Source organism: Sabethes cyaneus, chromosome 2, assembly GCF_943734655.1.
Source record: "Sabethes cyaneus chromosome 2, idSabCyanKW18_F2, whole genome shotgun sequence".
NCBI lineage: Eukaryota > Metazoa > Arthropoda > Insecta > Diptera > Culicidae > Sabethes > Sabethes cyaneus.
The window spans coordinates 72,347,903-72,361,160 of NC_071354.1; the positions used below are offsets into that span (position 1 = coordinate 72,347,903).

At 44.9% G+C, this 13,258-nt stretch overlaps 1 protein-coding gene across 1 annotated transcript in view; it reads left to right on the forward strand.

The window, feature by feature from the left end:
• The window catches only part of LOC128738517 (long-chain fatty acid transport protein 4), a 35,128-nt gene extending 22,543 nt beyond the window's left edge, over nt 1-12,585 (forward strand). The window contains exons 6-11 of the mRNA XM_053833720.1: nt 10,605-10,806; nt 10,875-11,067; nt 11,139-11,217; nt 11,282-11,551; nt 11,613-11,703; nt 11,762-12,585. Coding sequence (XP_053689695.1) covers nt 10,605-10,806; nt 10,875-11,067; nt 11,139-11,217; nt 11,282-11,551; nt 11,613-11,703; nt 11,762-12,070 — 1,144 coding nt within the window. The 3' untranslated portion in view covers nt 12,071-12,585. The remainder of the gene's footprint in view (nt 1-10,604; nt 10,807-10,874; nt 11,068-11,138; nt 11,218-11,281; nt 11,552-11,612; nt 11,704-11,761) is intronic.
• Nucleotides 12,586-13,258: the final 673 nt, after the last annotated feature.

The following is a 13,258-nucleotide window of genomic DNA, read 5'->3' on the forward strand; positions in this document are numbered from 1 at the left end:
GATCAGTTCGGTAACCAGATGTTTTCTCGGGAGAATCACCGGATACCTTGTGTCGAATTGAGTATGCGGGGCAGCTCCTATTCTGCCATCAATCCGCAGCACTCCGAATTCATCCACAGCAGGCGACTTCTTGAAAAGACTGCTAGACTTTGCCAGTTCGGTTCGTTCCGTTGACAACGCGATCATTTCTTCGGGATATACTTCCCACTGTACCATCCGCATCAGACTGTTCTTCGCTTTCTTCAACTCTTCCTGTGTTAGGTGTAGAATTTCCGGCTCTTCCCCCCGAAGTCGGCGTTTTAGGTTGTCAATAAAACGGTGTACGTACGCTACAGCTCTTGAAAGACGTCGCCACTTAGAGAAGCGATTGAATTCCATAACCCTGCCCGGAATAAGATGTTCTTGGACCACATAGCACGACCGTAGCTCTTCTTCTGGCGGTATTAAAGATGTTCTTTGCTTTGGCCAGTACTCTTCGGGTTGCGAGAGATATTCAGGTCCTGTAAACCAGACGTCGGTCGCTGCCGGACACGGACATTTTCCCCACTTCGTAGCCGCATCCGCCGGATTCAACTTACTAGGAACCCATCGCCACTGTGCAACATCCGTTGTGGATAGCATTTCCCCAATACGACAAGCCACGTACTGCTTGTACTGGCGATGATCGGCACGTAGCCATGCTAGAACTGTTGCGGAATCACTCCATAGAACGCATTGCTTTACTTCGACGGTGTGGCTCTCTACGACCGATGACATTAAGCGGGTTCCTAAGACCGCTGCTTGCAGCTCCAAGCGAGGGATCGACAGCGGTTTTAATGGCGCAACTTTCGTTTTAGCCGCTACTAACGAACATTCTGCTTCACCGCTAGGTTTGACCACCCTGAAATAAGCGACAGCGGAGAACGCGACTTCACTCGCATCGACGAAGACGTGGAGCTCAAGAAATTTGTAGATTTGCGCGTTCGCTCCGGCGAAGTAACAACGAGGAATCCGCAGGTCCCTGACCTTCGGAAAGAGCTCCGTCCACTTGGTCCATCTGTCGAATATATCGTCTGGTACTTTCTCATCCCACTGCAGTCCAGCTCGCCAAACGTCCTGAAGAAGTATTTTGCCGTGGACTAGGAAAACACTCAGAAGACCTAGTGGGTCGAAAATTCCCATCAGGCATTTCAGTAGTTGTCTTTTGGTTGGGCGTCCTGCGCTATCAATCACTTGCTGAATCTCGTCTTTCATTTTCATGGCGAATTGTAGCTCATCGCTCACCGTCAGCCACAGCATCCCCAATACTCGATCACTCCCTTCGGTAGGGTTCAGGCAAAGGCTCTTGCTATCTTGCGGATCTTCCTCCTCCATCTCTCTCAACACATCTGCACTGTTTGATAACCAGTTTCGGAGCTGGAAGCCTCCCTGCTGGTGAATGAATCTAGTTTCGTTAGATACGCGCGCTGCTTGCTTGTCGTCTTCGAAGCTGTCGAGAAAGTCGTCGACATAATGGTTTCTCACGATTGCTTCGACAGCTCGTGGAAACTGGTTCGCGAACTCCTCGGCATTTTTATTTTTCACGAACTGTGCCGACGCTGGTGAACTTGAAGAACCAAAGGTGGCAACGTCCATTAAGAACGTTTCCAGGGTTTCCTTTGGGTTGTTCCGCCACAGAAAACGTTGCGAATGACGGTCCTGTTCCCGAATCGATATCTGATGGAACATTTCTTTGATGTCTGCGGAAACTCCCACTCTGTACTGGCGAAAACGAGATAGCACAGCTGGCAGTGACGTAAGTTGATCTGGACCCTTAAGCAGCATGGAATTCAGGGATATTCCATCCACTTTAGCTGCCGCGTCCCAGATCAATCGAACTTTTCCTGGTTTTCGCGGGTTCGTTACCACTCCTAGCGGCAGATACCAAACACGCTTTGGGTCTCCTCGGGACAGTTCACTTTCCGTCGCACGGTGTGCGTAACCTTTCACTTGATACTCGGCTATTTGCTTTCTCAGATTTGCCGCTAATTCGGGATCACGAACCATCCTGCGCTCCAGACATTCGAAGCGCTTGACTGCCATACAGTAGCTATCTGGAAACTCAACATGGTCATATCTCCACAGTAATCCTGTTTCGAATCTATCTCCAACCCGGAAGGTAGTTTTTTCCATGATTCTTCTGGCCCGCTTGTCTTCTTCGGACTCTAGCTGCGGCAATGGCTTCGCTCCCACATCATCTAACGCGAAATAATCCCTTATTAAACTGTTTAAGTCCTGGTCACTGACACATTCACACGCATGGTAGTGGAGCGTGTGTGTAGTTCCTCTGTCGCTGCCACCAAACACGCACCATCCCAATCTGGTTTTTACGGCAACGGGCTCGTTCTTCTTGCCTTCTTTCACCTGTAGCGGCACCGTGAGACTTAAATTATTCACGCCTATCAGCAGACGAGGTACGGCTCTCTCGTAGCCAACGATTGGCAAACCCTTGAGATGACGGAACCGATTGGCTAGTTCATCGTATCGAAGGCACTGTTCCGGCAGGGTGAGCTCTTTTACGGTACGAACATCATTCAGGGTGAACTTCTTCTGACTAGTCGCACCTCTAATTGTGATCCGAACTTGCTTCGACTCCGACTCCACTCTGGTTACATTTCCTGTCCACTTCAGACACAAAGGCTTCGTCCATCCGTCAATGCCAAGTTGCTCAACCAGCTCATGTTCGACCAGCGATAGGGATGACCCATCGTCCAGGAACGCAAAGGTCTCGATGGTGGCTCGAGGTCCAAAGATAGTGACCGGAATTATCCGAAATAGAAGTGACTGATCGCACAGTCGGTGGGTGTGGTTTTCCGCATTCGAGGGATCCTGTGCTGGGTCCGGGTCCCTACTTGAACGATTCGAATGGAGTAATGGGTGGTGACGGTATTTACACTCTTCAATCACACACTGCGTGGCGTTTCTGCAACTTCTCCTACCGTGTGCATTCAAACAACTACGGCAGAGCCCATTGTTCTGTACGAACTTCCACCGGTTGTCAACGGAATACGATCTGAAAGTGGCACACTCCGTGACTCGATGTCCCGTCTTCTTGCAACAAGCACACCAACGCTCATTTTCGCGAGCTGGTACGCGCATTTGCTCCGTCTCATCGATGTGGGTGTTCACTGATCCCTTTTGCTTCTGCTTGGCGGGACCGCTGCTCCCCGCAGTGTACATAGTAACTCTGCTAATTGCAGTGATGACTCCTAGCATAAATTCCCCGAAAGTTTTCAGATTGACCACCGGGTGTTGTTGTAAATAATCTGCCCACTGCATTTTGGTGTGTGTGGGAAGTTTCTCTACCAGTTCCATCAACAGAGTCGGATTCGAAAGGTGATCCTGCTGTCCAGCCGCTTCAAGATGGTCACATAAACTGCGTACCGCCATGCCGAAGTCAATGATCGTCTCCAACTTCTCCGCTTTCGGAACCGGAACACTACGCACTTTGTCTAATAGAGCACTGACTAGCAATTCCGGCCTACCATATAGTAAACGAAGGGTATCAATCACTTGGGGAACCGAATCGGGAAGCAGTAACCTGCTTTCAACAGACTGGTACGCGGGTCCTTTAAGACAGCGTTGAAGTCGCGCGAGATTCTCGGCACAATTGTAACCGCAAGCCAGCGTTGTGTTCATAAAGCTGCTTATGAATATCGGCCAATCTGCGGGATTGCCCGAAAACATAGGCAAATCGCGAGGCATTACTTGCCGTGCAGCTAACTGTGACGGGGAAGGAGTGAATTGTTCAACGGGCGGAAATCCCGGTGGCAAGGGGATATTACCTGCCGGCAAAGTCGGGTTAATATTATACGGAAGAGTCGTATTCGTTCCGAGCGGCGGAACAGTTTCGGGAGGATGCGAGTATGAATTGAAAGAAGAAACCGTGGCTGATGGCATCAAGTGCCCAAATTGCTTCATCATTTGATGGAAGGAGTTATTATAATTTGGTGGCAAACTGTGAATTTCGTTTTGATATACTGGTTGTTTACCATGCTGTACTACGGGGGGATTTTGGGTATCATCATTACTAGTCGGATCAGATACCTTTCTAACTGCTGGAACTGTCGTAGAAAACGCGCCGGTTTGCTGCTGCTGTTGCCTCTCGATCAGTGTAGACTCCGGAACCGCCGAAGGGAACGCGCCGACTGCCTGCTGCTGATCCCCACTGACGTGTTTCGGTTTGACCGTCGAATTTAACGGTTGTTTGTTGATGTCGGGAACGATTGGACTCGGTAACTTATCATCCTTAGTGCTCTCCGGGACGCGTGAGGTGTTCTGTGGAACCGGTGAGGCTGCTACTTGCTCTTCCGATTGGAGATTTGGCGCGCCTTCTGTCTGCTCAGCGCATTCATCTTGCCACTGCTGTACCCTTCTGAGGCTCGACCGAGCACTAATCCTGCTTCGGTTACTAGCTACCTCATCCAAATCAGTCATCTCCTCTTCCAGTTTATGCTTTTCGGCAAGGTGGCGTGTCTCCAAAGCCTGCTTCTCCTCCAGCTGCTGGAGCTTCATTCGGTGGCGAGCTGCTCTAACGCTGGAAGTGGTAGTGCGGGACGAAACGCTCAGAGGCATGCAGTTACGGCAGCTCCAATGCCGATCCGCAACAGACTTTGTCACTCCAGCGCAGGACATATGCCACCAAACTTTACACTCGTCGCATTGGACCATGTCATCCACCTCATCGGGACGGTCACAGTTGACGCAGTTGTTGGCCTTATTGCGTTCGGGTGTATGCATATCCGACTGACCTTGCTTTTCCATAGTGAAAAATTCTTAAAGATTTTGTTCCGGCGGTTATGGAACAAAGAAAAACGACCACTGACTTTCCTTAGCAACGTATGTATTTTGATACAAGCAGCTTTAAGCTATAAACATAATTTGATTTCATTATTTAGCATTTACAAAATTTAGGTCTAACTTACAATTTTTCAGTGTCGCTATCGAGTAAACCGCATGTATTTATCCGTAAGATGTAGGTTATAACTGTAACTGTTCATTGCATGTTTAGTTTTATCTTAGGTTTTAGTTTAGCTTATTGATTCAAGTACTTACTCGTTCAGGTATAGCAAATAAGGGTAGTTAACTTTAATAAATTGTAGATTTAAGAAGATTTTTACTAGTTTTTAATGCAATTTCAACTAATTTTATGTAGGTTAAAGAATTTCACGACTGGCAAGCCACTGTAGAGATTGTTTTCGTTCTGTGTTCTCCCCTGTCATGACAAGCCGTTTCATAATCTGTCAGTTTGACACACTGTCTGCCAACGCTTCTCGTCAAGCGGCACGCCGCGGCGCATCGACCTTATCGGCCAAAGTTGATTTATGGGAGCTAGGGTGCCCAGGCGCAACAGTATTTTCAAGTTCGTATTTGATGTTTAAACTTCGAAGGGAATACAAAGTAACAGAACTAGAAAGTTCGCAAAAAGTTCGCTTAAGTCGCTATATAGAACACTGTTCAGCCCAAAAAGAAACTCCAATAATTTTCAAAATAAAAAAGATTGGGGGAATATTTTTCCACTTCTTCCTGTTTTGCAGATTCATGACATTTCTCATTAACTAAGATGTTTAATTTCGGTTAATAATCGACGGTTTTTTTATAAATATTAATTTATTGTAACTTACCACACACCACCAACATAAAACCTCGGGGATTTGAACTCGAGTACTTCTTTTCGGTAACTTAGACGCATACCACTGCTCCGTTGCTGGAATATGCCATTTGCATTGTTTTTACTCGATGTGCTAATTTCTCATTTATCACAGCCCCGAAACGAACTTACACTTAAGAACAACTCATCGGCAAAATTCATGTCACTAGCGGTGTCAGAGATGGCGCAATGTATCAGGATTGGCATGCAACGAGGAATGCTCGGGTTCAAATCCAGTAGCGGGGTCGGTGTTAGTTAGGCTTTTTTTAAATGGTCTATCTTAATCGCATGAACCGACTTTACAAAAGTTAGGAGGAGGCGGAGGTAGAAAATGGAAAAGTATAAAAATAGAACTACAAGTGCTGTTTTATAAACTTTTGCCAAAGTTTCTTCAGAAGCTACTTAGCGCTCTATGCAGCGAACTCCAGGCAGCTTTGAAGTTCGGTTAATTACGAGTAAAGCTGCTTAGCAAGCTATACCTCCATAGACATAAAGCTTGTTAACCTTCCTTAGACACCATCATCCGAACTCTAAGTTACTTTCAAGTTGTATGTTGAACTTTCAAGCTGCATGTTGGACTTTCAAGTTGCTGCAGCTAGTAACGGTACTTTAATGAGAATGAAGTTCGGTTTACAAATGTAGCGTCTGGTTGTTCAGCAAGAAAGTTCTGCGGAACTAAATTTGAACCAAATATGAACTTTCAAGTTTGTTCCTTAAGTGAAATTCGAACTTTTGGTTGCTTGGGTAGTTGTCTTCACCCAAGCTTGTCGCACTCGTCCATCCTTTCCGTGAATGACCTTGACTACTCTTCCTCTAGTCCACTGATTTCGTACTGCACCCAGCCACGTAGCCAGAAGGGGGGGGCCCGGGGGCCCAATTTTGATTTTAACTGTTTTATAAGCATATTTTTGCGTTTAGAACTACAATACGTTAAATGTATTGTGGTGTATTATATTTATAAGCAGTAAGATATGCATATAATGTATTAGGAGCCAAGATAGGGCTCCTGGCCCCCACCTCTGGCTACGTGGCTGACTGCACCATCTACGATCAGAACCAGACTTCCTTCCGCTATCTCCTTCTCACTTCACAACCACTTTGATCTCCTCGATATCACTGGCAGGTACTCCTGTATCCATAACTTCCATATTCCATCCGACAAATGTTTAGCAAGCTTCCATCCGCTATTCAACGTTGTACGGTAATCCGTAGGTAGTACTGGAACCTGTTTAACCCCGTCCGAACATCCGAAAATGAAATGATTAGGAGTCAAAGCTTCTTGATCCACCGATTCTATCGGGATGTACGTCAGTGGTCTTGTGTTTACCATCGTCTCCGCTTCGATCATTACCGTTTCCAGAACCTCGTCATCCGGCCGCCGTTGTGCATCTAATATGGTCCCAATTGCTGTCTTCACTGAGCGGACCATTCTTTCCCACGCGCCGTCCATGTGTGGTGCGCCAAGTGGGATAAACGACCAACGAGTTGTAGTGTTTGTAAAGGTCGAGGCCAAGTAGTCATTACGATTCTCTATTTCGCGGTTCACCTGGTTATTCGCCCCGTGAAAATTTCTCCCGTTGTCACTGAATATCTCAGCCGGCGCTCCTCGTCGTGACACAAACCTCCTTATCGCCATAACACAAGATTCCTTTGACAGGCTGTGCACGACTTCCAGATGCACTGCTCGGATAGTCAAGCAAGTGAACAGAGCTATCCACCTCTTGACGTTGCTTCGACCAACCTTCACTACCACTGGACCAAAGTAGTCGACACCTACGTATGTGAAGGGTCGTACATAGGGAATCAGTCCGACCTTCGGCAGCGGGGCCATGGGGGGCGAACACGGACAAGCACGATGAACTCTGCACCGGACGCAGCTTTCCGCCACCTTTGATCTCAATTTTGCAATTTCGTAATGTTGTCTCATTTGATTCACAACTGTTTCGCGATTAGAGTGCCGAAAACGACGGTGAAAATGATCAACTAGGAGGAACGTAATTCGATGGTTACGGGGTAAAATTACCGGGTACTTGGTTTGGTACGGTATCCACTCTGCGTTACTCAGTCGATAGCGTTTGCGGATCAATCCGTCTTTGTCCATGAAGGGCTACAATTTGTAGACTGCGCTGCCCTTGGAAAGAGTTGCATGGCGGTCGTCCGGCTCTCCGCTTGTCGCTTCAAGGATGGTCATTTCCGATGCAAACACCTCCTTTTGTGCTTGTTTCCACAAGGATAGTTCAGCCATCACCAATTCGTTCTGTCTCAAACAACCATGAATCGACTTTCTTTTCCGCTACAAAACTGTAACATTGTGGATGAACCTGTGCACATAAGCCATAGTCCTGTGAAGCCTCTCCCATCTACTAAATCTAGCATTTTCACATATATAAACAAGGTAAAAATCAGCATTACGTATAGATATACATGCTAAATAAATCGTATTTCATGCGCAAAATTGGCATATCCGCACTATTTTGGAGGCGATATACGTGATTACGAATAATTTTGCGCGTTACGACTATATAAGTATTTATATACGATAATATCCGATTAAGCGCGAGTCGCTCCGTACTACTCTACAATTTTGTGCTGAAAATCGTATCTATGTCAGTCATTATCATTATATACGACAGAAAATCAACTTGATCCCACTTTATCCAGCTTTAGTTACGATTTCGAGTTTGTTAGAAGATATTTACGATAGTTTTCGTACGTTGATATACGAGTTGGTGCTAGCTGGGCTATCCGCATCGATCAGTGATTCCGAAATATTATGATGTAGGTTGCAAACAATCAGCTCTTCTTCAGTGGGAGCAATCGGTTCGTTCTTGCCTGGCCATAATTCTTCTGGTTGCCTCAGAAATTCCGGTCCACGAAACCATCGGCTTTCAGAGCTGATATTCGGCCCTGAGCCCCATTTAGTGGCATCATCCGCGACGTTCATCGCCGATCCGATCTTCCTCCATTCACTAACATCTGTCACAGTCAATATCTCACCAACTCGGAACCCCACATACTGATCATATCGGCGCTGGTCTGATTTAATCCATGCTAGAACGGTGTTGGAATCCGACCATAGTACACGCTTCGTCACGGGAAGAGCGTGCATGGCTATTACGCTGTTAAGTAGGCGGGATCCCAGCACAGCCGCACGTAGTTCCAATCGTGGAACAGTCTGCATTTTCAACGGAGCTACCTTCGACTTCGCAGCTACAAGTCGAACATCTGGGCCTTGTGGTGTTTCAACCCAGAAATATACTGCACAGGCATAAGCAGACCTGCTTGCGTCCACAAATACGTGAACTTGTAGGGATGAATAGGTCTTCTCACAGCATTCACAAAATAGCATCTCGGGATCCGCAGACTATTCAATTTGGGAACAAGATTAACCCTCAGCATGAATTTTCTAATTCCGTACATGCGAGTTTCGTGCCCTTAGAGAACAATCGGTCTAATTAGCGTTTTGTACAGTGTGCACTTTGTACGGAGGCGCATATTATCCGACTACAAGTGTTTGTGAAGTCCATAGTAGACCAGACTTCCGCTAATAATACGCCTTTTAATCTCACGGTTGGTATTATTGTCCTCTGTTGCCAGTGAGCCAAGGTATACAAACTCGTCGATTACCTTAATCTCATCCCCGTCCATTACCACGGTACTGCCCAAGCTGGTCCTGTCGCACTCGGTCCCACTCACCAGCATATACTTTGTTTTAGACGTAATTATCTTAGCCCAATCTTCTCTGCATCGCGTTTCAGTCTGGTGTACTGATCTTTCACCGTCTCAAATGTTCTGCCGACAGCATTCACGTCGTCAACAAAGTAGATAAATCATCTTAAAACATCATCAAGCACAATGTTGAATATCAGGCAGGAAAGACCATCTCATTGTCGAAGTCCCCTACAAGATTCGAATGGGTCCGACAATCCACCCGAGATTCTCAGCCAGCACTGAATCCCATCCATCTAGCCATGTTAAGCCTAGTAAGCTTACCCGGAAAGCCGTTTCCGTCCAGATTTTTCCTTAGCTCTTGTCGGTTTACACTATCATATGCGGCTTTGAAATCAATGAACAGGTGGTACGTGGGGACTCGTAATGCGCGGCACTTCTGGAGATTTGGTCCGTTGTAGACCGACCCTGCATGAAGCCGGCCTGATAACTTCCCACAAATCTATTGGCTATTGGCGATAGTTGTTGGAAGATGACTTAAGACAGCACTTTGTAGGCGATAAGCTGGGTAGTGATTAGGCTTCGTACACAGATTACGTAACGCTTGGAGGGGAGGGAGGGGGGTCAAGTTTGCGTTACTTTTTGTTACATAGGGGGAGAGGGAGTCCGAAGAATAGTTACGTAATAAAATTATGAATACCAAAAAACAGCTGCAAAACGAAGAAAGGACGTGTTGATGGTGTGAAACAGTGAATTGATTAAGACTGATGGAGATTAAAATTCAAAATTCTAGTTTGTAGCTGATGCCCAGCTCGTGTGTATTGCCGCAGCCCTGGTAGATGATGTGACCATCCCTATGCGCAGCGGTTTTGTTGATCTTCAACAACCCGATTTTTGGTTTGACTTCTAGTAGATCAGCCGCTTATTAGCATATCTGGTATTTTATACTGCACGTTGCTGTTTATTAGCTTTTTGACTGCCTAACTGCATTAAATTGGCATCCAAAATTCTTTTCAAACTCTTCTTGTCGGTAATCAGCAGCAAATGAGCATTGTCAGTCAGCACTGTAAGAAGATTAGCAGTAAAGTAGCCGCATATTTTGCCAAAGTAGTTTTTAAGTAGCATTTAAGGTGACTTAAATGCTTATTGGCTTACATTTGAATGGCATTGGTGATGCTTATAGGTTACCTATGATGTTTATTACACATTATTTCGGGTGCTCACGATGAAATTGGAAATAATTTCTCTATTTTTTGTGCATTTTCAGATTTATCATGATGGGCAGTGGGGCTTACTACATGCTGAACCTGCAGACCGACGACATCATTTACAACCCATTGCCACTGTATCACTCCGCGGGCGGAATGGTCGGTATGGGTTGCATCATGCTGTGCGGTTTGACCGCTGCCCTAAGGAAGAAGTTCTCAGCTTCAAACTTCTTCACGGATTGTATCAAGTACAATTGCACGGTAGGACGCGTCTCCTATACAATTTTTTTTATTGTGCTTAAGAACCCCATTATAAATTTCATTCGAAGGTTGCACAATATATCGGCGAAACTTGTCGGTTTGTGTTGTCCACTCCTGCAAAGCCAACCGATACGCAGCACCATGTTCGTGTCATGTTCGGCAATGGGCTGAGGCCGCAAATCTGGACCCAGTTTGCGTCACGTTTCAGCGTCAAGCAGATAGCCGAGTTTTACGGTTCGACCGAGGGGAACTCGAATTTGAGTAAGTGTTTACTGAATACCGCCTTTCACTAGAGTAAATCAATCTAAAATTCCTTTTTTAATGTGATGTAGTGAACATCGACAACACAGTTGGAGCAGTTGGATTCGTGCCGGCATTTGCCCGAAGGTTATATCCTGTTACTTTAGTGCGGTAAAAATCAAATACGGCTGTGGGCCCTGAACCATATCTAATCGTCTATTGATAATCATTGTAGTTGTGAGGAAGAAACTGGAGAAGTTATTCGTAATGCTGATGGATTTTGCATCCGCTGCAAACCCGGCCAATCGGGAGTGTTTATCGGGAAAATTAACCTCAAAAATGCACTCAACTCGTTTGTTGGATACGCAGATAAAAAAGCGTCGGAGAAAAAGGTGCTACGAGATGTGTTTACCAAAGACGATATGTATTTTAATTCGGGTGACATTTTGGTAGAAGATTTATTCGGATATTATTACTTCAAAGATCGCACTGGGGATACGTATAGGTAAGATCTTCTAGATGTAAATCTAACTAGAAAAGTTTTTAACTTTACTTATATAATTCAGATGGCGAGGAGAAAACGTTGCAACATCCGAAGTTGAAGGAGTAATTACCAGTATAGTTGGGTTGAAGGACTGTGCCGTGTATGGAGTTGAAGTAAGAAGTCCTGACACCCATGCGACCGCCTCTTCTAATTAGGTATTTATTTTCGCAGATTCCGGAGGTTGAGGGTAAAGCAGGAATGGCGGCCATCGTAGACACCGAAGGGAAACTAGATGTGGAGCAGTTGGCCGTCGGAATACGCGCTTGCTTGCCACCCTATGCCCGGCCGCTGTTCATCCGAGTTTTATCGGAGCTTCCCATGACGACCACTTTCAAACTAAAGAAACGTGACCTGCAGCTGGATGGCTATGATATCAGGAAAATTAAGGATCCCATTTATTTTCTGCAAGGTAATGGCACTTACCGGGTGTTTAGCCAAGCAGATTATGACGTTGTGAGTAGTGGTAAGGGAAAATTCTAATTCTAACACACGCTAGTTGGAAGCAGCTGTACCACAGACTAACAGACGTAACACTGAAACCCCATTCCATCGCCAATAAAAACGATCATTTCAAATCTTCACTTAAGCCAAGACTCAAACAACAGTCGCTGCGCGAGAACACCGCTCCCCTGCGCTGGCGCTGTTGTCAGATAATATACAAGTAAATTTATAGCATTGATAACTTTATAGTAACTCACTCTGCGTAGCGCGAAGACGGCACCAGGTGATGCTAGTGTGTTTTCCAAGTTTTAGGGGTGTCATTGAAACGATGTTTTGTTAGAAAATTTGTTCGAGGTGTTACGTCTGTTAGTCTATGGCTGTACCATGCATCGAAAAGACATTTTTTGTCACAATGTTCAATTGACTGATAGATATTTTTTAGAACTAATCATGTTGAATAGCTTAAGAGTGATGATATTATTTTAACTAGAATAATTTATCTTTAACACAATTTTGTCTCCGCTATAGATGAACGTTTTGTCGTAATTAAAGCAATAATCGTAACGAAAATTTTTATTGAAACATTTTACCGAATTTCCCTTCGAACGGTCCTTATCGAAAGCATGACTTGAGAAATAGTGCAAAGTGAACTTTTAGATGACTTTATGACGAGACTTGGCGAGACGTTAGTAGCTTCTTTACGACTTTTTGATGATTTCTTGACTACTTATAGACGACTTATTGATAACTTTATAACGATTTTCAAACGTCGCCTTGAAGAATTGTTGGTTTGTTGAATTGTTGGAATTCTTCACTCTGATTTTCTTCAATTTTTAATTAATTTGAGTCATTCTCTTCGATTTAATTTGTTCTTCGTGACTTTTAGTATTATTTAATTTGTTTAATTTGTTTAATTTAATCAGTTAAGTTGTGTTTTTTATCGACTGGATTCAATTGTAACTGTTAATATTCGGCAGGGCAGTCTTCGGAGAAATCTGCAAGAAACTGCAGTCTTGATAATTTTCTCCGAAGACTGCCCTACCGAATACAGTTAATCAGTTAATATAAAAAAGATCGAGAATGTAGATTTAGGAAGTTGATTCGCAAAAAGCAAACTTTCTTGTTTTCATCGAATCCTGAAAATCAAAACTGCTTACTACATGTATAGGACAAGTTTTGGATAAACATATTTTTATGCATCGAAACCGTAGGGTAAATATGGTTTTG